Genomic DNA, 16,421 nt, shown 5'->3' with positions numbered 1-16,421 from the left:
TGGCGGGGATCACGTGGGAGCCACGACCTACGGCTACGGGGATTTCTTCGAACGGCAGAAGACAACGGCGCTGACGCCGGCTGAGCGATTCGCATGCTTTTCTAGTCCTAATTATACTTCTCGTATCTCTTGAACAACTGCAGACAGCCGGACTCCTTGTCATATGGTCGTGCCACCGCGACGTTCTTCTCGATCGGACTTCTTACTGAACTCCGATATCTGATTGTCTGGGTCGGAGAAGATGGAGGGCGCCGGGAGCTGGGACGTACTCGAATGGACTAAAGTCGAGGTTTTGTGTTTCTAGGGTTTTTAGAAGTTAATCCGGTTACACCGTCACAGTCCTCTGAAACGTGCCTTATTCACCTTTTTTTTTCGTACTTCAATTTGCAGCCTGTTTCGAGGTCCGTACCTCCTGGTGTGAAAGGTTTTTTATTGGAGGCGGAGGAAATTATAGCGGAGGTATGCTCATAAGCAGAGGAAGAATGTTAATGCTTTGCTGTTTCGATCTTATCGTCGGCGCAAAAAGTCTTACAGTATTTTTTTTTTCATTGTTTGAATTTTTATGCCTTTTCAATTGTAGAGGCTTGATTGTTAATGACTCAATTATTAATTTTCTTCCTTTCTACTACTATTTCCCATTTTAAATTTCATTGAAGCCACTTTATTTTTCCTTTGAATTGATCATTATTTGGTATACGTCGTTGGATTACTGGATTACAGTCTCGACCTTTTCTCCTCCGTTAATGGATGGATTTCCTTTTCTTATCATCTCTTTTTTGAAGGAGGTGGGGTGGGATGTTTGGGCGAACTGGTACTTGGCAACAACAATTTCTTTTGACTTATCCGCCGAGTGCAACAAGGTAAATCCGCTTCCTGCGGCCGAGGCCGACGTGTCCAACCTGTGAGTAGGAGAACAAGTCAGAGGCTCCGGGTATTATCCCAGAGGCGGAGTCTCTGATGGTGAAGTTAGTCAAGCGTGTATGAGGGGTTGGACGAGGTCCGAGGTGAGAGCTCAGACGAAGTCACTCGAGAGCAAGAAATGAAGAGCAGCAAGATGGCCTCACCAAGAGAGGGGCACCCCTATTTTTACTTGACCTTGCCTTGGGAGTGGTTGAAGGTGGTTGGCGATGGGCGGCCAGGATTACATTCGGACGATGCCACGTGGCATCATCCCAGGTCTTGCCACATGCGCCTACATCAGAAATTATCAGGAACTAGATGCTTACTATGAGAGGACTGTGACACGAATTCTGGGTTTGGTGAGGTTGCCTGTAGTGCTTAGATGGATTTTTACCTGTATAGATATGGCGGTACCATGGACTTGATTAGATACACGAGTTCTGTACGAGCATAGACTGAAGGCTTGCAGGGCATTGATCAAAGAGGAAACGTGATTGATGGGGCTGTTATGTAGCTTAATGAAAACCGTGCAGTAAATCTAGCTTTTATCAGTCTGCATTGGATGTTTTTGCTTCTGAATTAAGAGACGGTCTGGAAGGTCTGTTAAACACAAGGAAGTTCCTTTTGTGGAGCAAGATATGTTTATGAAGCACAAGAGCCTTGTGGTTTCAACATGACATTTTGTAAGAAGATATGGAATCACTGAAAATGCCAAAAGTTAAGTCCATATCCAGTTCAACCCTTACAAGGCCTGGGATAGCTTGGACTTTTGGGTAATTGCTATTATGTGGGAACTACTAATTGCTCAAAGCAGAAAAGACAAAAAGATACATGGTGGGGGTGGGAAGGCTATATTGGGGTTGTGTGCTTTTACAATTACTTTTCTAAAGATTTTTTATCCATTTAATCTAATGAGTGCTAGTGCCATGGTGGGTCATCTTATGAATGTAGGAAGTTGGGCCATTAAAGTAGCTGAAGGTGAGACACTTTCCAAATGAAACGGTAAATGAGTAACAGAATATTTTGGGTTTAAAGTGGACTGATGGATATAAAATAGAGAATACTGAAATGAATGCAGTGGATAATCCCCTACTTTATGTTTATGTTGCTAAAATTTCTTGTTGATGAAATGCCTTAGGATGATTACTCTATTACGTGGAGCTCATTGCCCCCTGGCATATGTATACTATTTTCTAATTCTTAGGAGATAACTAAATGATTTAAATAAGAAGTTCTTTTATGCCTTCCTTTCAAGTGTTGTTACATCATTTTGATTTTGGAGTATGATTCCAGGGCTACGGTGTTGTTCTCGTGAATACTGATGAGGCAGGCACCTTGTTTGTTACCAATTTTCGCCTTATTTTTTTGGTAAGTTTCTAAACCACATTAATGATTCCTTTTCATATTAACTTTTTTTTTGGCATATAAACAAGTTTAAAATCATGCTATCAGGTTTTGTGTTGTAGTGTTTCTTGTTGTTGCCTTTCAAAATCTATAAGGAAGAGGCTTCCACTATTCTGTACAGTCTATAACCTGCTTATTGTTGGTTAGTTTGGAAAACTCTAATGCTAGTACAATTACCTTCTGAAGTTTAGTTGCCAGAGTGACTTAATTTGCAAAACCAAAGAGACCCATTGCAAACTTGTCATTGATACATTATTGTCGTATAGGAAAAATGAAATACAACATTGCATACAACATAAGACAAGGTGTCTGGCTAACTCATTCCTTGCCTAAGAAGGCACAGGAAATGTATGTTTTATGCAAAAAAAAAGGTGTTATGAGCACACTCCAGAAAAAGCCTTGTTGCATAGGCACTTCTTAGGTACATTATTATCATAGAGCAAAAATAAAATACAACATTGCATACAACATAAGACAAGGTGTCTGGCTAACTTGTTCCTTGCGTATGAAGGCACAGGAAATGTATGTTTTAATGCGAAAAAAAAAAGGTGTTATGGGCATAGGCACTGCTTAGGCAATGCAAGGAACAAGTTAACCATATAGTATATACTAGCATATTTTTTCATAGTTATTTGCTTGGATTCTTTCTCCAATACTTCCTTGCTTGGATTCAATGTGTTGTTGACTTGTGGATAAGGAAACAGAATGGAATGGCAAAACAGGATCATGTAGCTGATCCCATATAGTTGGTATAAGGCTTGGTTGATGATGATGCTATTGATTGATTGTTTTGCTCATTGGATTCTTGTTATATAAAAATTCATAATCTTAAGCACGTCTTACTACTTTGCTAAATGAAATTGATTATCTTATAAAAATTCATAATTTCAATACAAAATAATAATAAGTTGAAAATATGACACATTGAACATGGGTCATCCCTAATAAACTATAGGTCTTATATTTGTCTAAAAAAATAAAAAAAAACTACCTAACTGGCCCTAGGTGCCCGCTTAAGCAATTAGGCAACAAGGTGACACCCTTTTGCATAGTTAGGGCTAGCAATTTTGACCCCAACCCACTTGACCCACCCAACCCACCCACTTGATAATCCATCCAAACCCACCCATTTGAATAGTGGGTCAAGATGAATCAAATGACCCATAAGGGTCAGGAAAAAAGGGTTAGGGTTGATTGGGTCAAGGGTTACCCATTAACCCTCTCATTGGGTTGGATTTATTCTCCTGAAACCCTCCCTCTCCCTCTCTTTCTCTTTCATGTCGCTGCTGTCGGTCACCCCTCTCTTCCTCTCTCATGTTGCCGGTCACCCCTCCCTGCCCTTGCCTTTCTCTCGCTCAGATCTCTGTGTGAAGCCAACCACCACACACTTTCTCTCTCTCTCTCAATTTCGCCGATCCCCCTTCTCTTCTCTCGCCCAGATCTTCGATTAAAGCCAATTACTGCACCGATTTCTCAGATCTATTCGCCCATATCTTCGATCAAAGCCGATTGCCACACCGATTTCTCAGATCTATGGAAGGTGGACATCACACCATCGCTTTCTCTCAGATCTTGAAGATGGCTGCTTCACTGACTCCTCAGATCTATGGAAGGTAGACACCGCACTAGGCATCACCCCTCTCTCTGTGTCAGATGTTGAAGTTGGTTGCCGCACCACCACCACCACCCTCTCTCTTTACCACTCAAACCTCCGATTTGAATTGGCAAACACACCACCACTCTCTCTTCCTCACTCAAATCTCCAGATTGAAGATTCGAATCTTGGAGCCCGACTTTTGGAGTAATACATTGTGTTTCAGCTTGATATTGTCATTATTTCAAGGTAATGTGATAAAAAATCAATTACCGAAGCGGAAACAATGTAAAATTTTCATTTTACATGAAAAAAAATTTGATTTTTTACATTGGCACAATCTAATAGTATATTATCCAATGACAAAATGCCATGAAAAAACTTTTGATTTTTTCTAATATGAATTTTTTGCAGTTTCTGATTTTTTCCAAAATATTTTTTTTTGAAAAATTTATCATTTTCTTGTTTTTCTGCATTTCTTTTACCTTTTTTGCTATAATATATAGATTTTTGAATATTCTATCATTTTATGTATTTTTGCAGTTTCTGTTTTTATCCAGATTTTATATATTTTTTTGAATTTTTTGTCTTTTCCAGTGTACTTGTATTTTTTTTTTTTGCAATTTCTGATGTTTATCATTTTTCTGTGTTTTTATGTATTTTATATTTGAAAATATTTTTGAACTTTTTATCTTTTTTCACATCCTTTTAGTTGAAATATATATGTGTGTATTTACATTTTTCTGTAACTTTTTGCAAATTTTTATATTTTCTGATTTTTAATAATTTCCCTGTATTTTTTTGCAATTTCTGGTGTTTTACATGAAATATATATTATTTACCATTTTCTGTGTTTTTATAGGTTTTTATTTTTTATTTGAAAAATTGAAACTTTTTATATTCATTTATTCTATGTTTTTATGCAATTAAAATAGAGAAAATAAAAAAAAAATCTACTTTAAATTAGAGGGTCAAATGGGTGGTTTAGGGTGGGTCAGGGTCAGAGTGGGTTGTGACCCACTCTGACCCACCGACATGGGTGGCAAATGGGTTAGCGGGTCAATATGGGTGGGTTGGTACTCAACCCACACCCAACCCAACCCAACCCACCCATTTGCCACCCCTATGCATAGTTTTTGATTGCTGCCTTGATAACTACTTATTAGTGACTATTTGCTCAATTTGACTGTAGATTCAACTTAACCTGTCAGACTTTTTTGTGGTTGTACTAATTTTCAGATGTTCAATAACACCCAACATTCTAAGATTACTGGTCTTGTTGCTTAGAAGCTTCAAGGGCCACGAGAATTGTACTGAATTTGTTATGTTTGGATCCTTGAACATGGTTGCAGCACTAATTTCTCATGGATCTAGTTGAGTTTCAGCATCAATTTCAGTCATCATCATTATTTATAATATGTGTATGTACATTTATTTATTACTATGTTTCTTTTTTTGCACATGTTGATATTAATTGCGAAATTTTGTAGAGTGAGGGCACTAGGAAAATAATTGCACTTGGCACAATACCATTGGCAACAATTGAGAAGTTCAGCAAGCTTGTAAGTTTGTTATTATGATATCAATGTCATTAGTGATCTTTATATTGTCATCTTTGTACTATTTGTTAATTTATTAAATCCTTTTAGTTAGGGTTTAAAGTGTTGTGTCAGTGGAGATGTTGGTCGTCCAAATATAGGAAACATGTTGGAAATGTCAGAAAAACACTTTTCATACTTAAAACAATGCCATAGTAGGAAATTAATAGGGGAGCAGAGTATGTTTTGGAGGGTGGCAAAGATAGAAGCTACGATTTTTATCTTCGAAAAAAGGTGGATTAAAAAGAAGAGTTTTCTAGGACTTAAGGAGTGTAAGAAGTCGATGTTGTTCTTGGCAGTAGAAGCAGTCAGTTGGTTTTTGAGATATTTAAATTCAGCTTTTAGCTCACAGAGAATTAGTGATTGGAAAGACGCTTTGGAGTTGTAGGAAGTATGTTGCAGAAAGGAGAGCAAATAGAAATGGAAGTTTTATTGCTCCCTTCGGACACTTTGGAATTAGAAGAAAACACTTGGTGTTTTCTAGAAGGAACAAAAGGTAAAGGGTGGAAGGAAGCAGAAATCTTCTTCAAAGGTTCCTGGAAAACAGGGATGAGATGCAGCAAGAAACAGAGGAGCTAACAGCCAGAAACAGTGATAAAGCAAGTTACTTGGATAGAGATTTCAGTGTGACTGAGGAAGAAAAGGTGTTGGCTGCAAGATTGAGAACGGAAGGGAAACTGGTTTTCAATCAGTCGAAGGAAACTGGGGGAAAAATGGTGGTGGAAGCCAAGCATGAAGTTGATGATTGGAATAAAATAGTAGGCGATATGAAAGGTTCAATGATTCTAACCCTGGTTGAAAATTGCAAAGATCTAATAGCTCTGTTGGAGGATGATCTGAAGTTGGATGTGGTAGCAACTTCAATCCTCAATCCACTCAAGAGCTGGTTCACTCTTGTTATCAAAACAGTGCCCAAGTTCTAATAAGGAAGATTCGATGATCTCGGATGAAGTGATCATGAGAATTCTAGGCTTGCCGTTTCATCTGTGGAGAAAAGAATGTTTTGAATCTATTGCAGCCATATGTGCTAGCTGATTATCAGGATTATTCATACAAGATTTTTGCTCTGTGGAAATTTTGTTGGACGGAGTGAAACCAGAAGAGGTTCCTAGAAAGTTAGAGCCTTTTTCTGATGGAAGATGGTTTTCAGTGTGGCTTCTGACCTCCATGGAAGCTGGGCTGTTGAAGGAAGGTTGTAGGGAGGAAGATGAGAGTTTGGAGTATGAAGTTCGATGTGGCAGGCAGATGTTGATGGATTCAAATGAGAATAGCTGTTTCCTGGAGATGGAAGGTCAAGGTTTGGGGCTAACAAAAGAGGAACATGCAGTTGCCTTAAATGAGAGTAGTAAATAATAGGGGACGGGAGGAGACACTGGGAAATACTTTGATACAAGCAACAAAGTAATATTGGAGACGCTGCCTCGAAGATTGGGGAGCAGATAAGGATTGAAGAAGATAGGTCGGGGACTGCTGAACCTCTGCAGGTGAACTGGTTCAACCTGGAAGGTCAAACTGGGGCATGTGACACTTAATGTTGTCGCGTGCAAGGCCTAAAAGGGAAAGAGGGCTGTCAGGCCCAGTTTGAAATTGGACGAGGGGCTGACCCAAACTTGGAACCAGCTGTGTTTTTCTTGAGCTCTGAGAATGAAGATGAAGGAAACCAATAAAGATACAGGGATGTAAAGAAGATTATGGAGCTATTTTACTGAATTCAGAGGGTTTTGTTTGGGTTAGAACTAAGTTTCTTTGTGAAGAGGATGTCTCGTATTCAAAAGAAAACAGTGAAGAATCTCATTCAGGGAAAGGGGAAGTGGTGGTGGATGGTTGGTTTAAGGAAGGTAAACTAGTGATCGTTTAGGAATGAGTTGAAAGGGTTTCTCGAGAAAACATCTGTTTCTGGGGAGCTCTTGAATGACAGACTGAAAGGATCTTCAGATGGTAGAGAACAGGTTGAGATAGTTGAAGATTTTCAGCTTGATGCTGAAATCTTTTTTCAAGATGGAATTGAAGAGGAAGTGTTGGAGATATAAAAAGGTGGAGGAGAGTGCTTGACAAAGCAGAAGTCAGAAAGTACTGGAGGGGATAGGGAGGCAAGAGACAAGGAGAAGGGATTGAAGGAGACAACATCAAATTTAATTGGGATAGAGATTACGGAGGGGCAAAGGTGTGAATGAAAGACTTGTGGGGAAATGGAGGAGAGAATGGGCTGGGGAAAAGAAGGGGAAGGGAGTGAAGAAGGAATAACTTCAGGTGGTAAGGAGACTGGTGGGTTGAAGGTTTATGAAAGAAAGAGGATGTATAGAACTAAACCTTTGCAAGACAAAGAGATGGGGGAGGAAGAAGATGAAAAGGGGGATCCAAGTGAAGATGAAATTCTGATGGATGAGACCCATGAAGTAGCAAAATCAGCTGATCTGGAGATGGTGGTGGAAAAGAAGTAGAGGTGAGGAATTTGCAAGAAAAACCTTTAGAGAAGTGGGAGAAAACTCATGTATGCAGGAGGATACTAAAACAGAATTTCAGATGGGTGGGGAGAAGGGGAATCCCTGTGCAAGCAGAATTGGTGTTGATGAAGGTAGGTTCATGGTTGGGAAGACTCTCATTAGTGGTAGAAAGCCTGAGGAGACAGATCAACTGTTTGGAAAAATTGTGGTGTTGGAGTTAGAGAGGATAGCTTCCGAGCAAAAGGAATTATGAATTATTGAAAAGGTTTCTACTGCCACTAGAAGGTTGAGAAGACAGAAGCTGCAAAGAACAGTGCAGGTTTCAAAGGTGTTCACCAGATTGAAGGGGAGCTTATTTGGATTGGGACTGGTAAAGAGGGTGAAGAAAACAAAGAAAAGTTTGAAGAAAAGCGAGAAGGTCTCCTTCCTTAAGGATGGGACAAATCTGTAGTAGGAGGGTGGGGTGATCCTAGTAAGTTTTGAAAGAGGGCGGTCTTTTTTAGGTTGGGATATTGTTTTGTTTTGATGGGTGGTATTTATGAAGTTGGGCAGTGTTTTGATTCTTTGTTTTTTTTTTGATCCTTGTTGTAGGGGTGGGAGATAGTTTTTTGCTGTTGGCTTTTGTAAGGTTTGGTGGGGGAGTTCTTCTTTCACTTGTGGTTAGTGTTTTTTTTTTTTAGCGCATTGGGACTGGGTGATGTCTTATCACCTCTATTGTACCTTCTCTCTCTCTCTCTCCCTCTCCCTCCTTGAATAAAATTTTATTTTTCTTTATCTTCAAAAAATATTGTAAAATATGGAATGATATTTTATGAAATGATAAAAGAAGCGTAGGCACACCTTTTTAAATTATTATCTTGTTCCAAATCATTAAACAAAGTTAAGAAACTACGGTTATAGACAAAAGAATACATTCTGAAGTTGTCCTGTATACCGTAAGATTCAAAACTAAATGATAGAATGGGTTAAAGCAAAATTTGAACTCATAGAAAATGTAAATGGTTCTAATTGATCAATCAAATAATCTATTACACAAACAAAAAGTAATTTTTAACTTCATGTTTGAAATGAATATTGAGCTGGCCCAAAGTGGTAATCATGTAATTTAGGTGGGTAATAACATTGCTACTACTTTAATTATCTACAATATTGTCACCAACTTATGTTATAATGCTATCTCTTGCACTCTGCATAGTGCTGGTAGTGTTCACTGGGGGATATGTTGATTCCAGTAAAATTTCGTATTGCTGCCCATGGAAATGGAATTATGTCGTGGAAATATCAGGGAATTCAAGGACAAGCTCAGAACTGTGGTTGTATGTAATGGGCACATCCTGTGTGCATCTTTCTATTTCCAGAATTTGCTTGCGTATTGTTGTTGTTGTTGTTGTTTGTTTTTTTTTTTTTTGTTTTTAAATCTGTCAATCTTTATCTATATATTCCATATTTATATAGTTCTTGGATGTTCTATATAATTTGCTACTGATAGGTCCTGAAGCTTCCCTCTGCCCCTCATCAATCTGATAAAACTCCATCACGTCGACTTCTCCAGGTTGTTGGTATGTCAATAGAGCAGTTACTTTGGTTAATCTACGTATGATCTTTATTTCATTAACTTATTAAATTGGTCATATGAATGGTTTCCATGCCATGCTTGTATCCTAGTATTGTTCATTTTTCTTGGTTGGATGTAGCTAGTTTTAAATTTGTGGCTTGGTATACTGAGCTAATAGCAACATCATGCTATAGGTTTTGTATCTCTTTGTTGATAAGTGTCCAAAAATTGCATGAATTTTTAACATTCTGTGTTGCAACTTTTAGTAATTCCACACTGTACCATTGATCTTTTTGCGTTTTAATGGAAGAATGGTAAAGTAATGCTTTTATAAATTTTTCAAGGAATGTGCAAAAAAGAAACTACAAAGATCCATATACAATGTGTGGAGAAGATACTACCCCCTTATTATACACCCCATAACTCAATAAACAACTTTTTTTGATCAGTGAAAGGAAATTCCCTTAATATAAACAGAATTACAGAAATTACAGCTTACGAGTAGCCTCGGCTACCCCATTATAATTAACATGTTAACTATCAGAGTGATTTTTCATTCTTACAACGGAGCCCAAAAACATTGATCCCTATTTACCCCTTGTTTAGCTAGCTGGTCTGCAAATCCATTTGCTGCTCTTGGGGTCCACTGAATTGATAATTGCATGTTCTTGAATTAGCTTTTAATCTTTTTGATGTCATTCCTGAATAGCCAGGGTATTCTTTCATTTTGCTTTAGCCAACTGATAATCACTTTGGAATCACCTTCCACAACCAGCTTTCTCACCCCCCATCTCCTTAGCTTTTTGTATCCCATAAACTACTGCTTTCAGTTCAGCTGTAGTGGAATTTTCCATTCCGATGGGGCCTGAAAACAATCCCATCATAACTCGATAAATAACATCAATTGAAAAGAAAGAAAATGTGGAGCTTCTATAATGACCCATGTCTCTGAGAGCTGAAAGTGAACCAAAGCTATAGCCCTTCTCAAAATCTTTCTTGGGACTATTTCTTGTAAAATATTTGCACATTTCTTTCCTTCCAGATAGCTCAGATTATTGCATCCGGGGTGGAATTCCATGATGTCTTTCTCCTCTTGCTAAGACCTATAATCTGCCAACAAATCAAGGCTTCATAGAACATTTTGGGGAAGCACCAACTGATATCAAGGGTTCTAAGAAAATGGAGCCAAATCAATGAACTGATTTGGCAATGGAGAAATAGATGATCTACCATTTCCAATCCCCAGATGCACAAAGTGGGATGGCAGTTGGGAGATCCATTACCTCTATTCAACAAATTGTCTCTAGTCAGACATTTCTCCAAGACAGCAGTCCTTACCATGAATGCTGTCTTGGAAGGGACCTGGATGTTCCAGTATTCCATACTTCTACTTGTAGGGAAAAGAGCTGCTTACTGAATTAGCCAAGTGTTTTTGGAAGGAACTGACTGGGAACAGACCCGAAGTAGCCCATTTCCAACTTTGCTGGTTCAGAATATACCTGCTCTAGGGAGGACCTTGCACAGCTCAGCTAGGAGGTCAATCACTACATGAATCTCCCAGTCTTGCAGGTTTCTTTGGGGTCCAAATAGTATGCTCTCTCATCCAATAGGTGCAAGTTGGCTATCTAATTTGAAGAATTTACACTGTATTGAGAGCCCTGGCTTTTAGGCTGGGCCCATTCATTTTTTTTTGATCAGCAAGAAACTTAAGATTTTATCAAATGATGTTAACTCTGGTTATTACAAAGGAAGCAGTTCCACTCCCCACAGATTACAACTGTTACACCAGCGACCAAAACAGCTGTTGTTTATATACCCCTTGTTTTGCTAGAGTTTTGTTCATCTCATTTGCAGTCCTTCTTACCCAATTGAAAGTGATGTTCAGTTCTTGTGTAATGCTTTCTATTTCCCTAAATTCATGCCTATAGATCCAAGGCATGAGCTTTTTATTCCTAGCCCAAGAAATGATCAACTTTGAATCTCCCTCTACTTCCAAGTGCAGAAAATTTGATTGTTTAGCAAGCTTTAAACCTTGCAACAGCACCATCAGTTCATATCTCAAAGAGTCTCCCAACCCCATGGATGACCCATTAAAATTTTAACAAATTCCAAATCCAAGCCTGCCCAAGTTGCACCCCTACCACCCAATCAAAATTTTGAGCAATAACTCCCTCCTAATCTATTGTAACCATGGTTTTCAATATTGATGATATATCCCCGAAATGTTCCCATTTTCTAGGCAGTGATGTGAAACCTTATGGGAATCTTTTTTTTTCAAGTATCCTCGATATTTTGCTGATATGTCGGGGATATTTCAAATTCCATCGATAAACTATATATTTACAATTAAAATTTTTAGAATATTATTAAAAACTTTTCAACATTTTATTAAAATCATCATAATTTTTTAAAAATATTTTCCTAAAAGAACCAACACGGAATTGGTGATTGTATAACTGGATTACTACTTAGATATGATTCACTTACTAGGTCACTTTAATTCAGAAGAAAAAGAAAAAAATGGAGTATTCTCAATCTAATCAAAACATATAGTATCAATAAAGACAAAAATTAAAATGTCAAATAATTGACATGTCTAAAGAAAAGAAGATGGCTAAAGGCCAAAAGGGAGAGAGAAATATACCAATTATAGTCTCTTAATTTTTCTTATTTGACTTATGTAGTTTTTTCTATGTTTTGAGTCTTAAATGTGTAATATATTTCTTATAATGATTTGTTGAAGGTTTATTAACTAATTCAATTTTCTAGAAAACTTTTCTGATTTTTTAGATTTTCCAATATCTTAGTGAAATTAACAAAATATCTCCAAAATTTCTCCAACTCTACATGGTGTAATGTTCATCGATATCGAAATTACGAACCATGATTGTAACTGCATATAGGTTTGGGCAGAGGTCCTTGAGGGCTCTGTTTTCACACCAAGAGTCCATAAGAAAGGACCTCTATTTCCATTACCTAACTTGTAAGCTGCCCCTTGTTAAATGTATCATATACTCTTTCTATTCCATAACACAATTAGCAGCTAAAAGGTAATGGTGTCTGTCCTGGATTCTAGCCCCCATTTTTTGTTCCAAATTTAGCCTCAATCAGATGCTTCCAGCTACTTTCCACATTCACGTTATACTGCCAATGCCACTTCAAATGAATTTCAGATTCATATCCTTAACTTCACAAAAACCAAGACCACCATTATCACCAATCGTTATTCCAAACCACTAAATGGAAATTATATTCATTCTTCCAATCCTTGCATAAGAAATGCCTTAGTCTTTTTCTTAACTTGTTAGCCACCTTGGTGGGATGGGGAACAAAGAAAGAGAATACAAGGGGAAGTTAAATAGAGTGCTTTTTGTTAGAGTCATTTCCCCTACCTTAGATAAATAATTTGATTTCTAGGAAGACAATCTTCTTTCTAATGGTCAATCATGGGGTTCCAAATTGTTACTTAAATTGCTATCCATCAATCTTCTTCTTTTGTTTGTTAGTGTTCTTCTAGGAAAAGGAATTCTATTTACCAAGCATGGTCATCTGAACTTGAAGCCTATACTGATGCTGATTGGGCTGAAAATATTGATGATAGAAGATCTACTTTAGGGTATTGCAGTCTGGTGGCTGGTAATGTTGTCTCTTGGAGGAGTAAGAAACAGTCAGTTGTGGCCCGATCCTCCGCAGAAGTAGAGTATAGAGCCATGGCACATGGAGTCTCGGAATTGTTGTGGCTAAGGTCCTTAATGGAAGAACTTGGGATTGATCATGGCAAACCCATGATGTTGTACTGTGATAATCAGGCTGTCATCAACATTGCTCACAACCCGGTACAACATGATAGAACCAAACATATTGAGGTTGATAGACACTTTATTCGAGAAAGAGTCTTCTCCGGTGAAGTGTGTCTTCCATTCATTACTTCTGAAAGACAATTGGCAGATTTCCTCACCAAGGGCATTTCCAAGGCAAGGCTTCAACATGACACTGGCAAGCTGGGCATGATTAGCATCTATGCTCAGCTTGAGGGGGAGTGTAGAGGAGATGGGCCGAATGGCCCATAGACTGTCATTTCATGTTATGTTATGTTTCCCTCTGTAATGGGCCTTATTCTGGGCCCATGCTCTGTAATGTTCTGTTTTTGTATTTTCTTGCCCACTCAAGGGCCTCTCTGTAATATTTCAAAGATTAACTTCTTAATAAAATGTTTAGAGTGTTAGAGGGAGGTTAAGTTCGAACCTCTCACTCTCTAACTCTCATTGCCGCCAGCTCTCTCTCTCTTCTTCCTCTTAATCATCTCTTGTTTGTTTATTTTTTGGTTTGCATCTAATCTCAAGCAGTTCCATACATCAAGGGGACTGTTTTTCATCTGTTGACTTATAACTTTGAGGCTTTATCTTCTCTATCCTTAATGAGATGGGTAACCAACTACTGTTCCTGATTGGAGTTTTGAGATTTCAATTTCTTAACTTTCTTGAGGTTCTTAATGTGTAAATCATGTGATACATGAAAGGGTTTGGGAGGCTCCTCCTCTCACCCAGGTGTGAGAATTTTAGGCTCCCTTTCTTATATTTATTCTCCTCTTGTAGTCCTTTCTTTCTTTCTTTTTCCCCTTTTTTGTTAAACATGCTTTATTGTCAATAAGAAAAAGAAAGGGTTTGGATTGTAGGAACCAATGATGTTTGAAAAGTAGAAAGTTAGAGGAGGGGAGAAAGAAGGGAGTGTTGAAGTGCAAAACCAGAGGGTTGAGAGTGGAAAGAATATGAAAAGTTGGTTGGAGGAAGAAGACGATGTGCAAACAGGGCTAGGGGCAAAGTTGTAATGTTGGGAGGGATGGTGAAGATGAAGTGGCTTTAGAGAAATACGTGGGGGGAGGTCTTGTTAAAGGGCTGAAGTGGAAAAGGTGAAGGAGATAATGAGGTCTTAGGACTAGTTGAAGAAGTTTTGAGCTTCGAACAGGAGAAGAGGAGGAACTTAAGTCCTTAGAGAAGAGAAAAAGAATGGGCCTGGATTCTAACCAGATACGATGGTGCAAGAAAGAAGAAGGATGGTTTGAAGGTGACAAAGGATAAAGAAAGAAAAAAATGGTAAATTTCAGCCCAACAATTGAGAAATCGAAGACATTTCTGGGATTAGCAAAGGAGTTGAGTTAAATGTAGTTGGCAAGATTAACTGGGATTCGATAAAGGTGGTAGCGGTTGGCAGATCTAGCAGGGTAGAAGTGAGGGAAGGGACAAGAGAGGTAGTCAATGTGGTGGATTCTATAGAAGTGGTGGTGAGCAGTTGTTTTGGTCAAGATGGAGTTGGGGTGATTTCAAAAGAGGTATGCATTGATCCTGTCTCAAATTTAGGGTTGGGGATGTCCTGTGAGGAAGACAAGGGGGGGAGGAGGGGATGAGGTAGGAAGGAGGTGGGTGGGTGGGTGGGGGGGGGGGAGAACATGACCAAGTGAGTGATATTCTTTCTCAATCGAACAACATTGAAGCAGGGAGGGGCGATGGTGTAGAGGAGGTGATTAATTGCTGCAGTCAAGACTTTTTGGTTGATGAAGTGGTAGTTGGAAAAGTAGGAGTTGACTTGGGCCGGAGGAGGAAGGACCTGATGAGGTTGAAATTGCGGATGCTCAAACGTCTTTGAAGAAAATTAGAAGTTCAAGCAGTCCTTAAATTGTGCTTGTTATCAAGGTGTTCTCACAGTTTAAAGAGGGTCTTGTTAGGGCAGGTACCAACAACAAATATAAAAGGTTATACAAGAGAAAGGGGGTAAAATTCAGAGTGACAAAACAAAGGACATCAAATAGGGAGAATCAAAATTTTGGTATCCCAACTAGGAAGGAGTTCCCCTTGATGCCTCCTTTTGAGGGGGAGGTGGGGAGGCATGAAGGTCTGGAGGAGAAGGGAAGGGAAGGCGGATGCAAAAAAGGGGAGAGATGAAGCTAAGGAGGTGCTACTAGAAGGGGAGGAGTTGAAGCAAGGAAGTATGGATCTAAAGAAAATTGACAGGGTGGTGGAGGTTGGCAAGTCTTTGGGTTTGTTCTTTTGGGGAGGAGAGATATTTGCTAGAAGATATTTTGAAGAATTTCAGAGAAGGGAAGGAAGTGAGTCTTAAGAAAACCACATTAGGGGAAGGGGGAGAGATTTGGAATGAGGAAAGAGGGCAGGTTTGTTTTTTTATTTTTTAATGGGGAGGACTTAATTTAGTTGTTAGGACTTGGAGGAGCTACTTGGGGATTCTCCTTGGTGATTAAAGGACTCTCATTTAGTATGCTTTGTAGTTTTTCCTTTTAAATTGGTCGGAAGGTTTGCTTTTATCTAGTTTGGAAGGTGTCACCTTAGGACCTATTAAGTGGTTGTAATTGGTTTTCTTTTTTATTTTAATAAAAATTCTTTTACTATCAAAAAAAGTTCAAAAATACTACTATTAATTGGTTGGCTTGTTTGCTTACCATTGTTTGGTATCTGAAATTCATATATATCATAAGAGGTGAAGGGCATCAATTTGATGTTTCTTTGCAGAGTGATATTTCTTTTTTATGTGCAATACAATTTTTGCAGAGATAAAAGGAAGAGGTATAGACATTGAAGAAAAAGGTGAAGGGTTGGGTCGAGAGGAGGATCATCTTGAAACTATAGAAATCCTTAACAACACCATTGTGGTGTGGGCTCCCAGATTTCTTAGAAATTTAAACTACTAGGAAGTGGATCTCTTAGGAGGGCTGTAAGCAGCTTGAGTGCTATCCAACCCAATCCCAACTCCAGGGATGTCAGGCTATGGACGATCGGGAAGGAGGATCAATTCCCAGTTAGTTTCTGCTGATACAGGTGGTTAGGTTCCATGGTTCTGGCTTTGGAAAGTTCAGGTCCCTTTGAAGATCAAATTCTTTGTTTGGCTGGCTGTTAAGGACAAGGTTCAGTCTGCTG

At 38.7% G+C, this 16,421-nt stretch overlaps 1 protein-coding gene across 3 annotated transcripts in view; it reads left to right on the top strand.

The window, feature by feature from the left end:
- LOC104587444 (phosphatidylinositol-3-phosphatase myotubularin-1) overlaps positions 1-16,421 on the top strand; it is a 92,687-nt gene continuing 76,266 nt past the window's right edge. Inside the window, exons 1-5 of one of the 3 annotated variants that reach the window (XM_010245059.3) lie at positions 1-289; positions 391-459; positions 2,194-2,268; positions 5,389-5,460; positions 9,430-9,499. In XM_010245059.3, the coding sequence (XP_010243361.1) occupies positions 242-289; positions 391-459; positions 2,194-2,268; positions 5,389-5,460; positions 9,430-9,499 (334 nt within the window). In that variant the 5' untranslated portion in view covers positions 1-241. The remainder of the gene's footprint in view (positions 290-390; positions 460-2,193; positions 2,269-5,388; positions 5,461-9,429; positions 9,500-16,421) is intronic. The other 2 variants (XM_088889525.1, XM_088889524.1) reach the window with 2 other exon arrangements.

This window comes from Nelumbo nucifera, chromosome 6 (genome assembly GCF_055504915.1).
Source record: "Nelumbo nucifera cultivar China Antique chromosome 6, China Antique-T2T, whole genome shotgun sequence".
In the NCBI taxonomy this organism is placed as follows: Eukaryota; Viridiplantae; Streptophyta; class Magnoliopsida; order Proteales; family Nelumbonaceae; genus Nelumbo; species Nelumbo nucifera.
This window is presented reverse-complemented; position numbering and strand designations above follow the sequence as displayed.